At 36.2% G+C, this 20,060-nt stretch overlaps 1 protein-coding gene across 1 annotated transcript in view; it reads left to right on the forward strand.

Annotated features, from left to right (window-relative positions):
- Window positions 1-20,060, forward strand: part of MEI4 (meiotic double-stranded break formation protein 4) — a 199,631-nt gene that overhangs the window by 117,566 nt on the left and 62,005 nt on the right. Inside the window, exon 4 of the mRNA XM_049895960.1 lies at window positions 5,557-5,688. Within this exon, the coding sequence (XP_049751917.1) occupies window positions 5,557-5,688 (132 nt within the window). The remainder of the gene's footprint in view (window positions 1-5,556; window positions 5,689-20,060) is intronic.

Below are 20,060 nucleotides of genomic sequence, written 5' to 3' on the forward strand. Positions count from 1 at the left end.
TTAACAACCTGTGTTATACAGATGACGCGACCTTGCTTGCTGAAAGTAAAGAGGACTTGAAGCACTTACTAATGAAGATCAAAGACCACAGCCTTGAGTATGGATACTTACTAATGAAGATCAAAGACCACAGCCTTGAGTATGGATTACACCTCAACATAAAGAAAACAAAAATCCTCACAGCTGGACCAATGAGCAACATCATGATAAACGGAGAAAAGATTAAAGTTTTCAGGGATTTCATTTTACTTGGATCCACAATCAACAGCCATGGAAGCAGCAGTCAAGGAAATCAAAAGACGCATTGCATTGGGCAAAGCTGCTGCAAAGGACCTCTTCAAAGTGTTAAAGAGCAAAGATGTCACCCTGAAGACTAAGGTACGCCTGACCCAAGCCATGGTATTTTCAGTCACAGCATATGCATGTGAAAGCTGGGCAATGAATAAGGAAGACCAAAGAAGAGTTGACGCTTTTGAATTGTGGTGTTGTTGAAGAATATTGAATAAACCACAGACTGCCAAAAGAACAAACAAATCTGTCTTAGAAGAAGTACAACCAGAATGCTCCTTAGAAGCAAGGATGGCAAGACTGCGTGTTACATACTTTGGACATGTTGTCAGGAGGGATCAGTCCCTGGAGAATGACATCATGGTTGGCAGAGTACAGGGTCAGCGGAAAAGAGGAAGGCCCTCAACGAGGTGGATTAACAGTGGCTGCAGCAATGAGCTCAAGCATAACAACGATTGTAAGGATGGCACAGGAACGGGCAGTGTTTCGTTCTGTTGTGCATAGGATCACTATGAGTCGGAATTGACTCGATGGCACCTAACAACAACAACAACAACAACAACATAATCCCAAATTATAATAAAAGCACTTACTGAGCACTAACTAGGTACCTGGTACCCTGTTAAGCATTTTTACTGTCTAAGTTAATATGGACAAAAGCTGTATAAAGTGAGTGTTATTACAATCACTATCTTGCAGATGAAGAAGCTGAAGCATAAAAGACTAAGTGTCTAGTACAAGCTAATAAACATTAGAGCTTAGATTTGAACTCAGACAGTGTTGGGCCCCAGAGTATGCAAAGTTAACCCCCTCACAAGCTTAATCATTTCATGCCTACTCTCTAAAGTCCCTTTTATTTTACTGTAAACTTTTTCTCTACTTTAAAATATCTCCTAAAGAATTAAATATTGAGAAAGGAGGTAAGTAAACAATTAAAACATCAGGAAATACTAAAGAGAAGATTTTTTGGAGCTTAGATATAAGATTAAACATTCAGGTACAAACGTAAAAATGTAAAAATCTGAAATCTAATAAGTAGTACTGGAGTGTTACGAAGAGTATGAATCTTAGCCAATTTCATTATTGAGAAATAGCAATGATAAGTAACTATGGATTCCTGTTGTAATAGCATGGTGTATAACATTAAATGTAGCCCTGGTGGCTCAATGGTTAAGAGCCCGGCTGCTAACCAAAAGGTCAGCAGTTCATATCCACCAGCTGCTCCTTGGAAAGCCTATGGTGCAGTTCTACTCTGTCCTATAAGTTTGCTATGAGTCAGAATTGTCTCAGTGACAATGCATTTTAGTTAACAGCATTAAGCTGATAAATTGATTTATAACTTTTTTAAAGAGTGATTTATGCATGTCCTGATGTGTAACGGAGATTCGTTTTGAAGTCTATAATCCATTTACTTTCTTATTTTCATTGATTAATGTTTAAAAATTAATTTTAATATTAAAATATCAGAGAAATATTTACGTGTTCATTTCTAAAGGACACATGGCATTTTTCATTTAGTATTGTTATTTAAACATTTCATATGTAAAAGCAATGTATTCTTGATATGACTTTAACGTCATGTAAAGACAAAAAGACAAAGTAGATGACTGTTTCTTTGTTTTGAGATATTCTGTAAAGCCTCCCTCCTCCCAGTTATATTAAATTTAATTTGCTTGGCTGCTAACCAAAAGGTTGGTGGTTTGAGTCCACCCAGAGGTGCCTCAGAAGAAAGGCCTGGGGATCTTCTGAAAAATCAGCCAGTGAAAACTCTATGGAGCACCATTCTACTCTGACACACATGGGGTCGCCGTGAGTCAGAATTTACTCGATGGCAACATATATTTTTATTTATTTATATTAAAGAATAGATTTAATGAAATATCAGCTATGAGTTATTCCCCCCTTAATGTAATTAATCAACTGGCGTTTCTCCTAATAACTATGGGATATCGTTTATTGTCCTCACTGTCTTTCTAAAGTTTATTTAATGATGAGTACTTTTTCTGCCTCTGGATAAAAATTCAGAGTCCTACATCTGTTCTCATCACTCTTAAATGATACAAAGAGCCTCACTCTAGTAATTAAAAATGTCCACAAAAAAAATATCCAGTCCTAGGTAATAATCATAACTTTTTATTTAATTTGAAGTTGAGATTTTTTTCTCTTCCCTTAGCTCTAGCCTGCTACAGAAAGGAAGCCTATAATTGAGGTAGGGAATATATTCGACCCTTTCCTTTCTCCACCTTGTTCTTCTACTCTTTCCCCAGCTTGCTCACCAGAGTTTTTACCCTCTCAGGGAATGGGGCATGGGAGAGAGAAAAGAAATATGAGGAGCAGAAGCGTTCTCGCATGCATGATGCTATATTTTCTTGCCATCTGCATTCTCTGGGTTTGAAAGGAGTTTAACACTTAGTATACTAAGAAAAATAGTCAAAACCATCTGGGTCTAATGTATCCTTCCCAATTTTTTTTTAACATTCTAAGTCATTCAATGAATATTTTATAGGTGTAAGAATAAAAAGAGTGAATATCAACTTTAAGATTTTAATAAGAATGAAGCATAATAAATCAAATTTTTATTTCTCAATTTCCTGGTTTCAAAGGTATATATATCTGACATGGACAGTGTCCTCCATATGGAATCCACTGATCTTCATCTGTGACATGGGACGTATTTATCTTATAAATGCTAATTCTACATTTCAGATATATCCCTAACTTAGAAGTGTATTTTGTTTCTTACATGTGATCGTCAAAATATAATATCTTTGCTGATAATTTCCTTGAGAGGATAGATGTTTTCCCCATGATGAGAAAACATTTTTATTTTTAGATTTGTAAGCAGAATTTGAAATGATCAGTTAATTTTTAAATTTCTACATCATTTATTTACTTCTGATCACATTTATATGCACGTCCGCCTTCAGCATCTGTCCACTTCACAACAGTATCAAGTGTAAAAGCAGCGTGAAAGATGAAAGACTACCACCACATGTCCCTGTGGAAAAATAGAATGGTCCAGATTCCTGTTTCAGAGTATTATGTGGTGGAGTCCTCTTACTGAGTGATCACCTGGATAAGAATGCCATCCGTTACCTTTTTTTTCCTTATAAATACATTGTCCGCTCATCAGTGTATTACTGAGTTTAAGAAAATATATCCGTGATGACTCATTTTTTGAGATTTTGATTATGAGATTAATTTCATCATTATCATCAGAATCTAGAGTGATGCTGTCTACTGGTATTAATATAATAATTGTAAAAAATCTTCTGTGAATATTCTTTGTCATTATGGACATAAAATGAAAAATTCTGAAATCTCATCTGTGATCAAGGGAAACTAAAAGCAAACTACAAAGATGGAGTTTTCTGCCTGAATACTTTCTTGAAAGATGATGTAATATATCTGGACAGTGCTGTAAGAAAACTGAAGGATAAGGCAGTGTGACAATTTGTTTCACTATTTCCCCATCCTTCTACAAGATCCCATCAATCTTTCATTTTCTAATTATTGTAGTCCTTTTTTAAGTATAGTTAAGAATAATTGCTGAATGATTAAAGAATTCCTAAGATGATGAAATAGAAAAGGGAAAAATAAGAGATAGGAAAAATAAGATTGCTAAGATCCTTGGTGGCATAATGGTTAAGTGCTGTGGCTGCTGACCAAGAGATCAGCAGTTTGAATCCGCCAGGCACTCCTTGAAAACCCTATGGAGCAGTTCTACCCTGTCCTACAGGGTCGCTATGAGTCGGAATCAACGGCAACAGGTTTTTGGTTATAAGATCCCATAATGCAGGGGTCAGCAGCCTGAGAGCCAAATCTGGCCCACTCTCTGTTTTTGTAAATAAAGTTTTATTTGAATGCAGCCATGCTCATTCATATAATTTTGTTTGTGGCTGCTTTTGTACTACAACAGCAGAGTTGAGTAGTTTCGTCAGAGACCATGTGGCCCTCAAGAAGGAAAATACTTGCCATCTGACCCTTTGCTAACCCTTGCTGTAATGTATCTTGATTTATAATAGAGCCTGGTGGATCCACGTGTGAATTGCAAGAGTTTTATTCTGTTTTTTTAAGTAAATTTTTTCTTCTTTGTAACACTTACTCGATTCTGACTCCTAGCGACCCTATAGGACAGAGTAGGGTTTCCAAGAAGTGCCTGGTGGATTTGAACTGCCGACCTTTGATCAGCAGCTGTAGCTCTGAATTACTACACCACCAGGGTTTCCTCTTTGTATCAAGAGAAAGAATAAATTAAATACCACTCCTCACAAATAGTTAGAATGAGTTAAAGAAAATCAAAAAATAAAATTAGGTCCAATGGAACCTGACAGAAACTGAGAGTTAAAGCATAACCTTCTCTCATGGGTACTTTTATGGTTTGTTCGGAGATCCTCCACCCTTTCGTATACCGGGGGATGTCTCACCTGTGGTTACACTGAGGGCATATGTGCCTCTGTTCGGGCTGGTCTCTTATTCACTCTGAGCAATCTAGTAATATTTCTAGATATTCTCTGCTTGATGTGTTTACCCCTCCAAATATCTAGACCTGATAGACCCCATGCTGTTGCTCTCTCCCTCTTAGGATATGTGGCCTTCAAGTTTTGCACTACCAGATTCTGGGAGATAGCCCACTTCCCAGGGTAGCTACAGCCTGTATGCTTTTATACAGGCCACTTTATTCCTACTCTTGCCTTTTCAGTTTCTCCTGAATAATGCAGATCCTAGTCCTTTAATCCATAGGTTAAGTGGTACCTGAAAGTTCCTCTCTTTTATCTTGTGTCAAATAGGAAAGTCCTCCCCACCTGTCCACCTCCAGTGTGGAGTTGAGACTTGCAGCGCGCCAACAGCTCTCCCAAAAGACATCTTCAGATTTCTTCCTCTCACCCTGTTGTATCCTCATAATACATTCCTTATCTATACACCTAATGTGCGTAAGGGCTTAAGAGTCTGGTTTTATAGTCTCTTTTGTTTGTTCTTTAGGTAGTCTATTACCCGCATGTTATCTCTTGATGCTTCAGCTAAAACTTCTATTATAACACCCTGTCATACACTTCAGAGTATTAATTGCTATATAGAAAATAATATCACCAAATTATAATTTGTCTATTTCATAATTTTTCTTGGGATTGACCCCAAATTATGTTTAATGCCTTTTTGTATTCCTCACAGCATTTAGCTCATTGGTAAAGTCTTAGAAAATAACTCATTAAAAACATTATGACCTGACTTGATAGAACATAGAAACCTATTCATTTTTATCTTTAGTTTCAGGTGCAGCATTATATTTCTCAGAGTCTGGTAACACTGGGAAGTTGCAGCCTTCTGAGAAAATCTATTGTATCTCTGCTTCTGTCAGAAGTAAACAGCTTTGCTGGTGATCTGGAAGCCATCACTCAGGTACTTACAATGCGAAACTGTAGCTGTCATTTACAGCTAATGTAGCCAAAGGTTTTTCTTTGCTTTCCCCGTCTCCTTCCCTCTGTTCTTGCTAGGCTGATCTTTTAGTTATCACCTTATCACTAACATACATGAATACTGTTAACTGCCTCCTGAAATTACAAAAAGGTACTGTCAGGAAATAGTTTTCAAAATAAGCCATCTCATTGTTCTTACTTGTATGCGTATGCCAAGAGTGCCATTGGTGACAGCAGAGGAGTGCTTAGATGAATTGTCTTAAACCTCACCAGCCAGGCAGCATGTTCCTAAAGCAAAGCAGTGAGAGAAAAGTGAACTGGAGAGGATGCTAAACGGAGAATAGCCTATAGTCTGGTGGTTCTCGTCCTTTGCTGCTCATGAGAATCATTTGACTAACTTGACGTATCACATTGCCAGGCCATATGCCAGTGCAATTATATGGGGTCTCTGGGGTTAGAACCATAGGCATTGGCATTTTTAAAGATCTCCAGGTAATTCCAGTGTGTGGTCAGGGTTGAAAACTAGTATTTTAAGCTTTATTTATCTGTGCTAAGACTTTATGTATTACTGCTGACAAAATGTGTCTAGGAAACTTAAGTCATTCTCATATTTAAATGTTGACACTGGTTTATTATATGTATTCACTTTGTCAGGTCATTCCTATTCTTACCATCTCTATGGTAAGATTAAAAGCACAATTAAAGGAAATCAAATACAGATAGAAATGTTTCAGAAAAGAGAAAAAAATTAAGTAATAAAATACATATATATATGATTTTTGATAGCTTTTAAACGTGTTATTTTTATTAGTTGTTTTGGTTTTGACTCATGGCAACCCCATGTACGACAAAATGAAACACTGTCCAATCCTGTGCCATTCTCACAATTGTTGGTATGCGTGAGTCCATTATTATGGCCACTATATTTTTTGAGTTCCTTCCAGCTTAGAGAGCTAATCTTCCAGCACTATATTAGACTATTCTATTGTAATCCATAGGGTTTTCACTGGCTAATTTTCAGGAGTAGTTCTCCAGGCCTTTCTTTCTAGTCTAAGTCTGGAAGCTCTGATGAAACCTGTCTACCATGATTGATCCTGCTGGTATTTGAAATACCAGTGTCATAGCTTCCTGCATCATAGCAACACACAAGCCACCACAGTAAGACAAGCTGACAGACAGGTCATGGTTTAATAAAGGACTTACATCTAAGTTTTCTAAAAATATTCTAAAAATATTGTATAGTATAATTGAATTTTGTGTATAACATAGTATATCATACAGTCAATCAGCAACTTTTCAAGTGGTTACTAAATGCTAAACTCTAAGAGCTCTGTTAAATACAGAAAAAAAGGGTGGGGAGAGCGAAGACAAGAATTCATTCTCTCTTCTTGAGGAGCTAAAAACCAATTTAGAGAGAGAAATAAGGGACATTAACTAATTGAAAAAAAATTGAAGACCTGAAATTCATTGTGCTGGAGTTCCAACATTAAAGGAAGTGAGCAGGTTAGACTGGAAGTCCCTGAAAAACTTCACAAAGAAGGAACAGCTTGAAAAGTGGATTTGAATTGAATATGCAGGGGACAGAGAATGTGGAGGCACTGCAGTGTTATTTGACAATATGTGTCCCTGGAACTCTGAGGAAACGAGGTGATTTCTTAGCATTTAAGCAGGAAATAATGTGAGAAGTGAGGTTAATTAGATTACTTGTTTGGAGAATAATACAGAAATATAAATTTTCATTTACATATTTCCATTCAAAATTTTTACAATAGCTCTGTGACATAGGTATACTTTTTTACCTAGTTTATCAATAACACCAAACCATAAAAATAAATAATACTTTTTTACCTAGTTTATAGATAAAACCAAACCATAGAGTGTTTAATTAAGCATCTTGACCAAGGTTGCAGAAAAAGCATATGCTTAAGCCATAATTGCAACTGATTTTTTCTGATTCTTATTATCACTTTAAAATAATAATTATCGTAATAATAACAATAACAACACCTACAACTACTACCAGTTTTTGACAGTTATATGTGGTAAGCGTCCCATTCAGTCTTATTAACAACCCTTCAAAATGTTCATATTGTTATTTAAGGACAAGGAAATTTTGAGTCAGCGTTCTTAATAGGAGAAAACAGAATCTATTCTAGCCAATTTAAGCAGAAAGAGATTAAGGAGAGAAATATGTGGCAGTCTGCTTCTGTAAAAGATTTACAGCCTTGAAAACCCTGTGGGGCAGTTCTGCTCTGTCCTGTAGGGTCACTGTGAGTCAGAATCGAGTCTAAGGCAATGGGTATGGAATTGTTGGGAGGGCTAAGGAAAAGGCCTCAAGCTGTATGTCCGTGAATGGTGTCTGTAGCCAGATAGCAGAATTTGGCCCCCAAACGAATTGCTGCTCTTAGAGGACTACAGAAGTATTGAGTCAGAATGGAGAAAAGTGTCTTAATCAAGATCTTCCAATAAGGAGGTGTCAGTGTAGGCTGCTGAATGAGCCTACTCCTCCCCCATAAAATCTAACCCATTGCCATTGAGTCGATTCTGACTCACAGTGACCCTATAGGACAGAGTAGAACTGCACCGTAGGGTTTCCAAGGAGCACCTGGTGGATTCAAACTGCCGACCTTTTGGTTAGCAGCTGTAGCACTTAACCACTACACCATCAGGGTTTCAAATGAGGATGCTTAGACTTGGAATATAGATATGCACAAGAGCATGGCTGGCCCCAGGCATGGCAAGCCGTGTTCTTGACTGGAGCTCTCTCAGAAAAACTGTAATATGCTGGCTATGCACCAAATGTGGAGTGGGGAGAGCAGCCTCTCACCATGAGATCTACCAGGTAAAGCCTTTGTAATTGCCTATGATTAGTCTTAAAGGATCATTCATAGAGTCTGAGTTGGACTCCTCAACTGACCAGGTTGAGGAACTGCCTGCTGAATCAAGAAACTGCTGTTACAGTTGCAGCCTCTAGAAAAACAAAGTCCTGCCACAATGTACAACATCCTCTGTCCCTATGTGACTCAGTTTCAGCTAGAAAGTTTTTTTCTGAGTGAATTCATTTACTTAAATGAACAAATTCAGAACCCTACTAACAAGAAAGTATAGGGAATGTAGGTTTTTTTTTTTTCTTCAGCTTTTTCACCCTAAAGGAGTGTTAGAGTGAATATTAATTTAGTCATTCGAAGGTATCTGTTACATGTAAGGCTCAGAGATTCAGGAATATGCTAATAAGAGATGGAGTCAGAATAAGAGGATATACAGAGTTACAAGGCAAAGAACGTGATGCTGCAGGGCATTTAATTGGGCTGTCAATGCAATCAGTCTCCTGCAAGCAGCAGCAGAGGTAATTACTGTTGGGCAATAAGAAATATTATCCAAAAGACTCAAGGAAAGATTGAACGTGAAGGAGGAAGAATCTGTGGACAAATAAAGGTTGTAAAACTTAGGAGGAAATGGGTAAATGGAAAGGGGTGTTCGTGATCAGAAATTAGTTGAGTTTGAATATATTGAATTTCAGGAAACATCAAAGTGATCTGAATGTAGGCAGATGGAAATATGAAATTAGAACTTGGGAGAGAGAACAGGTGCATTCTTAAAAATCTTGGAAATACTACATGGAAAGTGGCAATGATAAAATTACAGTAGTAAGAAAGACAACAGGGACTCAAAGGTAAGGTGGAATAGGAGAGGCTAATGTACAGATTAAGGAAAGAAAATAAGCTTTATGTTTTTATGTCTGTTACATGGCTGTTATAAATGAAAGGCTTAATTTGTTTAAAATGTCCAATTGAAAAAGTAATATACATTTATTATACACGGTATAGGATATACACAAAATGTATAAATAAAAATAGGACTTACTGAAAATCATACTACCCATTTCATGATTTTCTTTATATCTTTTTATAGTCATAGGATAAAGGCTATAGTAGACCCATTTAATAAAACTTAGCAACAAGTCTTGAAAGAATCTTATTGATTCATAAGTTAATTAAATGTCTGTTGGAACAATATCATCCAGAAACTCAACATTATGATACCATTAATGTCCGGCATCCAATCAGAAAATACTAGACATGTGAAGAAGCAAGAAAGTATAACCCAAACCAGGAGAAAAAAGAATTAATCAACAGAAATAGAAGTAGAAATGGATGAAATTAGCAGACAACAATCTTAAAACACCTATTATAAATATCTTAAAATATTTTAAAGGAAAAAATGAATATTAAAGAGTAGAAAATGTCAACATAGAAATGAGAACTATTTAAAAACTACAAGTGAAAATACTGTATTTGAAAAGTAGAATACATGAAATGAAAAAATTACAGGATTGTCTTATCAGTACATTAGAAATTATAGAAGAAAAGTTTAGGAAACTTAAAGGGACCTAAAATCTATCCAAATGTAAGCACAAGGGGAAAAAAAAAAAAAGCTGAAACACTTAACAGTTGCACAGAAATATGTAGGAAAAAGTCAGGTTAGCTCATAATTGGAGTAACAAAATTAAAGGAAAGATTGGGGCAGAAAATACATTAGAGGAAATATTGGCTGTAAGTTTGCCAACTTTGGTGTGACTTTTAAATCAAAGATCTTAGAACATCAGTGAACCCACACAAGGTAAATACAAAGTGAATCACCTCAAACAATAGTATAATCACATTTCTGTGAAACAATAATAAAGATAAAAATCTTAAAAGAAGCAAGTACACATACACTTAAAAACTTCACACAAGGAAGCAATAATAAAAGTACTTTCATTTTTCTCATCACAAACAAGCAACGAGATAATGGAATGACACTTTTAAATTATTACAGGGAAAAAAAATGAATTAGAAGTTTATATCCTGCAAAGAAAACCTCAACCCTAGATGGCTTCACTGGTTAATTCTACCAGTTAAGACAAAAAAAAAAAAATCCATTGCCATGGAGTTGATTCTGACTCATAGAGACCCTGCAGGGCGGAGTAGAACTGTCCTGTAGGGTGTCCAAGAAAGGACTGGTGGATTTGAACTGCCGACCTTTTGGTTCGCAGCCACACTCTTAACCACTGCCAGAGCTCCTGTTTAAGACAATTATACTAATTATACGCAAACTCTTCCAGAAAGTTGGAGAGACTACAGTCTAATTCATTCTACGAGGTCAGTAATACCCTAATACCAAAAGAGATGAAGACAATAAAGAAAATACAAACCAATACTCCTCACAAACATAGATGTAAAATGTTCGAACAAAATGTTAGCAAATTGTATTCAGTGATACGAAAAAGAATAATACATGACCAAATGGGGTTTATCCTAGGAATGCAGGATTGGTTTAACATTGAAAAATCAATCAAGAAAATTTACTGTATTAACAAACAAGAATAACAAAGCAAAAAAATAAATGATTATTTTAAAAGATACAGAAAAAAAAAAATTGACAAAAATCCAACATCTATTCCTGATAAAAACTTTTTAGTAAGCTAGAAATACAGGAAAACTTCTTCAGCCTGATAAATGGTCCCAGATTTCTGCCTGAAGATAATTGTCTAGATGGCAATATATGAAGGAAGAAGGCAAACAGAGTTCAGCAGTCTCACTGAATAGGGAGGCAGATTTGCAGTTAGGGAGGCCCAATGGCTAGGATTTACGAGTCAGAGTATCAGAGAGGAGGGAACTGTGAAGACAAAGAACAACAGAAATTTCAGAAGAGATTCATTTGTCTTTGCCTGAATACCAATCTGCACATGCAGAAGGTGAAACTCAATGAGGCCATACAAAGAATGCATTCTGGAGAGAAAGAAAAAAATCGGTTACTGGGAATCCTTAAGCCAAATTCTCAGAGCTAACTCAGGCCTGGGAATCATTCAAATTACCACCAATCACAGTGGAGAGACTTCAGTGACTATAAGAATCATTTAGGAGATACCTCAGTCACACCTTAGCAATGGAGTTAAACTAGCCCTAAACTAAAGACTATTATAGACCTACGCTAATGAAGCACAAAGGGATTAAGCTGACTAAGCAAGTAACCTGACTACCATAACAAATCTAACAATCCTTAAATTAATACGGCAGAATCAAACACATAACAGTATGTTATATTTGCAGTGTCTAGGATTCCATCAAAAATTACTAATCATAAAGAGAAGCAGGAAAATATAACCCATAACAAGGAGAAAAGCCAGTCAATAGACGGAAATTCAGAAATTACAAACTCGATGAAAATAACTGACAGCTATTATATATATGCTCAAGAATATAAAGAGAAAAGTGATATAATGAGCATAGAAATGACTGATATAAAAATTAAATGACTTTTTGAAAACATTCTGCATTGCACTTTGGTGAATGGCATCTGGGGTCTTAAACGCTAGCAAGCAGCTATCTAAGATGCATCAATTGGTCTCAACCCACCTGGAGCAAAGGAGAATGAAGAACACCAAAGACACAAGGTCAATATGAGCCCAACAGACAGAAAAAAAAAGGGGGGGGCACATAAACCAGAGACTACATCAGCCAGAGACCAGAAGAACTAGATGGTGACTGGCTACCACCAATGACTGCCCTGACAAGGAACACAACAGAGAATCCCTGATAAAGCAGGAGAGCGGTGGGATGCAGACCTCAAATTCTCGTAAAAAGACTAGTCTTAATGGTCTGACTGAGACTAGAGGGACCCTGGAGGTCATGGTCCCCAGACCTTCTGTTAGCCCAAGACTGGAACCATTCCCAAAGCCAACTCTTTAGACAGGGATTGGACTGGGCTATAAGACAGAAAATGATACTGGTGAGGAGTGAGCTTCTTGGCTCAAGTAGACACATGAGACTATGTGGGCAGCTCCTGTCTGGAGGTGAGATGAGAAGGCAGAAGAGGACAGGAGCTGGTTGAATGGACATGGGGAATATAGGGTGGAGAGGAGGAGTGTGCTGTCTCATTAGGGAGAAAGGGGCAGAGCAGCTAGGAGTACTTAGCAAGGTATATATAAGTTTTTTTTGTTTTATGAGAGACCGGCTTGATTTGTAAACTTTCACTTAAAGCACAATTAAAAAAAATTAAATGAAATTTTTGAGATGAAAAAATACAAAACCTAATATGCATATTTCACTGAATTGGACAAGTCTCATCAGACTTTAAAAGACTTTTCATTGAACTTGTAGGTATCATACTGAATTGTGAATGTGTCACCAATAACTGTCTGAAGAACAATTTTACTGTTTAATGAAGCAAAATGATTTAAGTAGTCACAGAGTCAAGAATAAAATTATACATGCATACATTACATAAAACCAAACCAAAACCATTGCCGTCGAGTCGATTCCAACTCATAGGGACCCTATAGGACAGGGTAGAACTGTACCATAGGGTTTCCATGGAGCAGCTGGTGGATTTGAACTACAAGCCTTTTTTGTTAGAAGCTGTAGCTCTTAACCACTGCACCACTGGGGCTCCAATATACCAATATTATATATATATACGATAGTGTACTATAGATAGGAATCTGATTCAATTTCTAATGTATTTCTCTATCAGATGGAGGGCCTGTTTAATAAAAATTAATGGGAAATTCAATAATGATTATAATCATTGGTATTTACTGAGCCTTATGTCAGACGTTATTCTAAATATCCCATACTCCTCCAAGACTTTTATGTGTTTATTTCTTTGTTTAAAATAGGTAGCTATTTTTTTTTTAATTTTATTTTGTATCATTTACTTGGAGTCCCTGGCAGGCACAGAGGGTTGTTAAGCTGAAAGTTTGGTAGTTCAAACCCTCTCAGAGACACCTCAGAAGACAGGCATAGCAATCTGCTTCCAAAAGCTCACACAGCCTTGAAAACCCTATGAAGCAGTTCTACTCTTTACATATGCGGTCACCATCAGTTGGAATCAACTCAGTGGCAACTAACAATAACAACAAATTATTTACTTCTCCCAAGTACACTATGAAGTAGACAATATTATTCCTATTTTATAGAAGATAACAAGTAGGATCAGAGAGTTAAGTAGACTTCCCACAACCATAGTAAATGCAACGCCAGGTTACGGAACTCAGGCATTCTGACTCCTGAGTCTGGGGGGTAAACTACACAGTATTTTCTGTTACTGATTAGCTGTGTCATTTCTTTATATTTTATATTAATCTGTGTTCTGCAAATGGTATGTAACTTGCCCTGCCTATTTTTTAGAGCAGTAAAATTATAGTAGGTAAAATATTTGTGCCTTTGTAATATATTCTTGATACATACTTCATCTCACATATTTGGGACATGTTATCAGGAGGGACCAGTCACAGGAGAAGGACATCACACTTGGTAAAGTAAAGGGTCAATGAAAATAAGGAAGACCCTCAACGAGATGAATTGATACAGTGGCTGCAAAAATGAGTTGAAACATAGCAACGATAATGAGGATGGCTCAAGACCAGGCAGTGTTTTCGTTCTGTTGTATGTAGGGTCGCTGTGAGTCAGAATCGACTCCATGGTACCTAACAAAACAACAACATGACCCTAAAGCAGATTTGTTGTTAATTGTCATTAAGTTTATTCCCTCTCGGTATCCTTTTCAATAGCTGTGCTTATTCAAGCGCAGTTTTCTTGGGCCTAAGTGCCAGGTGGAAGGAATTGTTTATATTATGCTAATATAAAAACTTATCTAATATCTTGACTAACATACATTTTGGCCTTCCTATCTTTTGTTTCTCTTCTTTCTCAATTGATTAAACTTAATCTTTCCCTGTCATTATTTTTAGAATGACAGATTTTTTTTCATCATGATCTTTATGTATTTACCATCTTACGACATATTGATTTCTATTTACTTTGAAAATAACTTTGAAAAAGTGGTTCTTATAGGATTCCATAGACTGCTGACATTGATTTCAGAGGGCCTACATTGTTTGGGTATTCAAACTGAGAACAAAATCAAGATATTGATTTTAATTTCTAAGTCATTATGCCACTGGGACCTTGTGTTGGAAAATTTTGTGAGCAGCTCCTTCTTTGAATGACTTCTTCCTCTTGTCAGATGAGATCCAAGCAGCTGCTAGACAGAGCGAGCCTGTCAGTAGTTATTTACAGGGCATCCATGGAGTGCATGTCTCTGTAACAAGCAATAGCCTTTTTTTTTTAACTCCGTTTCTATTTTAAGAATTGTAATGATAACTCTACAGGTATCTTTAGACATCTGGGTGGCTTTAATATTTTTATAGATTTTATAGAATCACCTTCCTGATCAACTGTGACAAGGATTTGAAGTCACTGAAATCTTGCTTAACAGTATATTTTATTTTTAAATGTCGACAAAATGTGTTTTGTTTATTTTGGAAAAGAGATGTACATGTTTAATTTACATTTTAAATGAACTTTAAAGAATTCTGATTCAACTGCAGTCTGGCTCCAATTAAAAAACAAAACCCCACCCCATTTATAAGCTGTGTGCTGTTTCCTTGGATAAAATCTAATTCCAAAGCCCCAAATCATGCTCTGGGAGAGTAGAGTAGAACTTAACCTGTCATCTTGAGGTAAGGGTAATCAGGAAGGTTGGAGAGAGAGCATTTTGTGGAGAAACTGAAATCAAGAGAGACAGACAGTTTCTGTGATGTGTCAAGTAAAAGCAGAGAGAAAGAGAAACTAGACACTGTAGAGGTTCAGTGGAGGTACAAGGTTAGCCATGGGAAAATAGCTGCCAACACCTATGAGCTGTGGGAAAATAGCTGCCAATATGTATGAGCAAATACACAATTGAATTGTCAAATCAACTCCCATAAATTAGAGAGATCTTACTCAGTATCAGCTTTATTATCACTTTCAAAGGTACAGGCAGTCAAAAAGCACAAATGAAGCAGAAAGATGTAGGATTTGTCCAGGTCCTTATTTTTCACATCAGACTTGTCTTTCTGGCCCAGAATAAGAGGTCCCCAAGTGAGATATTGGAGGCTTTCTCACAAAGAAGATGATTTAAGTTCTTAAACATCTCCATTTTATAACCTAAGGGAAACCCTGGTGGCTTAGTGGTTAAGAACTACAGCTTCTAACCAAAAGGCAGGCAGTTCGAATCTACCAGGCACTCCTTGCAAACTCTCTGGGGCAGTTCTTCTCTGTCCTATAGTGTTGCAATGAGTGGGAATTGACTTGACAGCAACGGGTTTTTGTTTTGTTTTGTTTTTTATTTTATAACCTAAAGAATTTTACAGTTTATGTGACCATCTCCAAGGAGCTATGTCTCATAGATTCTGAGTTTATTTACTATAAGCGACCGTTTAGCCAGGAACATTCTGCTAAGGACATTCAAAAGACATGGTGTCCTCCTACTAGAAAATACCAGGAGGTCTGCATGTTCCCTAGTAAATACCAGTAGCTTTGTCGTCTTCCTCTCAACTTTCTAGAATTGAAAACTCTAGAAACTTTCTGAGGCCTTGATGTACTAGGAGCATTGTTTATTGAACCATAAACCCAAACCTGTTTCTATCGAGTCCATTCTGACTCATAGCTGAACCCAGGCAACTTAAAAAGACAATTTCTTTATACGAGTGTATTTTAGTTTTTGGCATGGTAACAAGAGTTATTGTATTTCTTTCAAAAACTATTTCTATCATTTATAAAAAATGATTAATACTAAGACTGCATATAGAACTATACACCAATTAGAAAACGAGATAAGCAATCCAGTAGAAAAATGGACTAAGGATATGAAAAGATGGTTTTCTAGAAGTCAAAAAAGACTAATATGAATCATGCTCAACCTCAGCAGTATTAGTGAAATGCAAATTACAAAGACAATAAGATGTTTCATACTGATGATATTGATACACATTTTGTAAAAAATTAAACTGACAATACCAAGTGTTAGTGAATATGTGGGGAAATGGAATTTATTACCCAATAAACTTAAAGATACATATTGTCTAAGACATAGCAGGCCCAGTATACAAGAAGACCTGTATAGGGATGTTCATTTTAGCCTTTTTGTAATAGAAAAAGGTTAGAAACAATATGAGTATCCCTTAAAAGATGGCTGTATGTGGTATATTAAAAATGGAATATTGTATATCAATTAATTGTAAACTAACTGACCTAATAATAACCTAAATAAATTAGGTCTTTGTGTACTAACATTTATAGATTTTGAAAGCATAATGTTAGTTAAAAAGGAGGGATGAGGTATCCAAGGAGGACAGATAACCAAATATGCCATTTTTGAAAACTATATATATAAAACAATTTACATACTCACACACACACAACACTCTTCTAGTGTAGCCATAAATTTTAAATTTCTTTAAAAATACAGACTCTGAAATAAATGTGAGGAAATATTAAGTATTTTTTTATACTCTAGGTTTTTTTTTTGCATTGCAAAACATTTTCATGTTGAAAAATACATCACAATTTTAAAATATATATACATAAAAGGTCTCCTTTAGTATCAGAAAAAAAATACGTATAGTTTACAAAAGAAACCTCTGTTTTCAAATATTTTTCTCCTTGTACACAGTTCACAACTCCAGCTCATCCGTATGTTTTTGGTTACAGTAGCCAAGCTACTGAAAATGAATAATGCTCTTGTAGAATATTGATAAGGATGGGTTGAAGTCAGACTCACATTAAATACTTCAGAAACCTAATATTTGTGAAGTAGATGAACTTTGTATCTGAAAAATTGATTTTTAAAATTGGAAGAAAAGCATACTAGCAGAAAAAAATCTTTATCAGGAAGCATTTTTACCTTTCAGGTATTTGTTTTCTTTTTTAGGTAATATAAAAGATAAGCAACCTGTTTATAAAAATAGAACACGCAAATCAAAGATTCTGAATTCAAAGCAAGTTTGTACATCTCAAAAATAAGCTTACGTTCTATATCAGGGCAAAATGCAGCAACAAAATGAGCATTCTTTAATAAGGCAAAGAGAAGATTAATCATAGCTCTGAGCAAGAAACAGCTGACCTAGTTCAACTGAGGAACCATGTTCTTTTTTGTAATTGTGTGTATTTTGATCGTATTTAAGGTCTAGGAAGCCTGGCTTAGTCAACAATCATTCCACCAGAGAGAACAGACTTTGCATCAAACTGTTCTTAAGTGAACAATATAAAGATTAGGGCTCCTGGGCATGGGCTTTACCTTTTTTATTTTGATTTGTTTAGCAAAAAGTTAGGATCAGAAATTCCTGATAATGAGCTCTATATTATCAGGTTAGTGCACTTTTCTCCCTTACTGGTGTATTTGATGAAAATAATTATTAGCTGTGGATGAAACAAGGCTTAAAATTGCCCCAAAACGCACTGTTGGCCTAAAGATTTCCACATGACTGAATGCCTTTTTGAAGGTGCTGCTTCTTAAGAAGAACTTCTATCTATGTGCTCAGCCGACAACAGAGAATGAAGCTAGCTGGGCATTCACCACAGATAGGCCGGATCTTTTTAAGAGACGTCTCCTAGGGTAAACTAAATCCTGTGGCCAAGATCTTTAGCTTCGGAAACAGATGCCTAGTTAGAATACCCTGTGTTTTCTGAAGTAATCTTGTCAACAGATCGAACCTGAAGGCTCAAGAATGAATTGCAAATTTACAGGCAATACAGGGAACAGAAAAACCCAAACACACTGCCTTGGAGTTGACTCTAACTCATAGCAACCCTGCAGGACAGAGTAGAACAGCCTCTTAGGATTTCTAAGGCTGTAAATCTTTATGGAAACAGACTGCCACATCTTTTTTCCACAGAGCAGCTAGAAGGTTTGAACTTCCGACCTTTCAGTTAGCAGCCAAGCACCTTAACCACTGCTGTACCAGGCCTCCTAATACAGACATTCTCCCCCTCTCCCCCGAAAAATGCCCATTGCCAATAAGTTGATTCCAAGTCATAATGACCCGACAGGGACAAACCAAAAAAAAAAACAAAGCCATTGGCGTCACGTTGATTCTGGCTCATAACAACCCTCTAGGACAGAGTAGAATGGTACCATAGGGTTTCCAAGGAGTGGCTGGTGGATTTGAACTGCTGACCTTTTGGTTAGTAGTAGAACTCTTAACCACTGAGCCACCAGGGCTCCGACCCTATAGCAGATGAACACAAAGTAGCTACAAGGATGCAATCATCAAGATCCAGACTGCACAGGAAAAACAACTCATTTTCTTTGACAAATAAATTGCACAGCAATAAGAACGGTTGGGGGAGAAAGAGAGGAAGGAAGAACCTACGTTTTAAAAGACTAAAGACACATATTAACCCATTCCTGTATGTCAGGGGGTGACAAGCTGCTGTCCACGTACCAAATTTGGCCAGACACCTGCTTTTGTAAAGTTTTATTGTAACGTCATCAATCCCATTTATTTATGACTTGTCTATGGCTGCTTTAGCACTGAAATAGCAGAAGAAGTTTCCAATTACTGCTGTATAGTTAGTCCCCGCGTTACAATCATCCAACTTAAGGACAACTCATGCTTGCCCTTTAAAAAAAAAAAATAATAATGTTATGAAAATTTGCCCTCACTTTGAAGCTATTGAACCAACCCCTGCTTTCAACACATTCTTTATCAAAATTGCCTCCTTTTCATCAGAGTCACCTTCACTTGCTGCACGTGCAGCTTTTAAATCATTGAAAAGGCTTTGACCCTTTTCTTGCTCTAAAGAAAGTCTAAAGTGCTGTTCGCATGTTGTGATTTACCTCCAAAATCTTAAAGGCACATTTAAATTGATCTCATTCATAACCCGGGGACTGCCTGTGTATGAACATTATTTGGATCCTGATTTGAACAAACAAAAATATATATAATAAGTTATTAAACAACTGGGGAAGATTGAATACTGATAATATATGATGACACTAGGGATTGTTAATTTTTAGGTGTGGTAATATTACCATGGTTATGTTTTTTTAAAAGTCTTATCTTCTAAGAACATATTATTAAAATATTTATGGATAAAATAAAAAATAACAGTATTCTTTCAAGCCTTAATTTTAATTTTTCTCCTCTTAAAATGTTGACAATAGTACCTACCTTGTATGGTTTTTGTGAGGGTCATGTGAAATAATTCATATTTGTGTTTAGCAGATATGACATTTTAAATGCCAAAAAGCTATTAAAAGCTGCCGCTGCTGTTATTATTCAACAAGATATAATAGAGAACTCCATAGGCATTAAATGCACATTTATAAAAATGGATGATATTGAAACTATCTTTAAGAGCAAGCTTTCACGTATTATGTTGGACAGCAGAAGGTCTCTAAGGCACCTTCTATGGAAGACAGATCTGAGTAACCACAAAGATTATTGTTTTACTCTAGATATATATTTTTTTTTTATGTAACTATGATGCTCAGCCTCCCCTCAACATAAATATCGGATGTATGTTCAAGTAATACTCGAAAGAGGTA

This window comes from Elephas maximus, chromosome 1, assembly GCF_024166365.1.
Source record: "Elephas maximus indicus isolate mEleMax1 chromosome 1, mEleMax1 primary haplotype, whole genome shotgun sequence".
NCBI classification, from domain to species: domain Eukaryota; kingdom Metazoa; phylum Chordata; class Mammalia; order Proboscidea; family Elephantidae; genus Elephas; species Elephas maximus.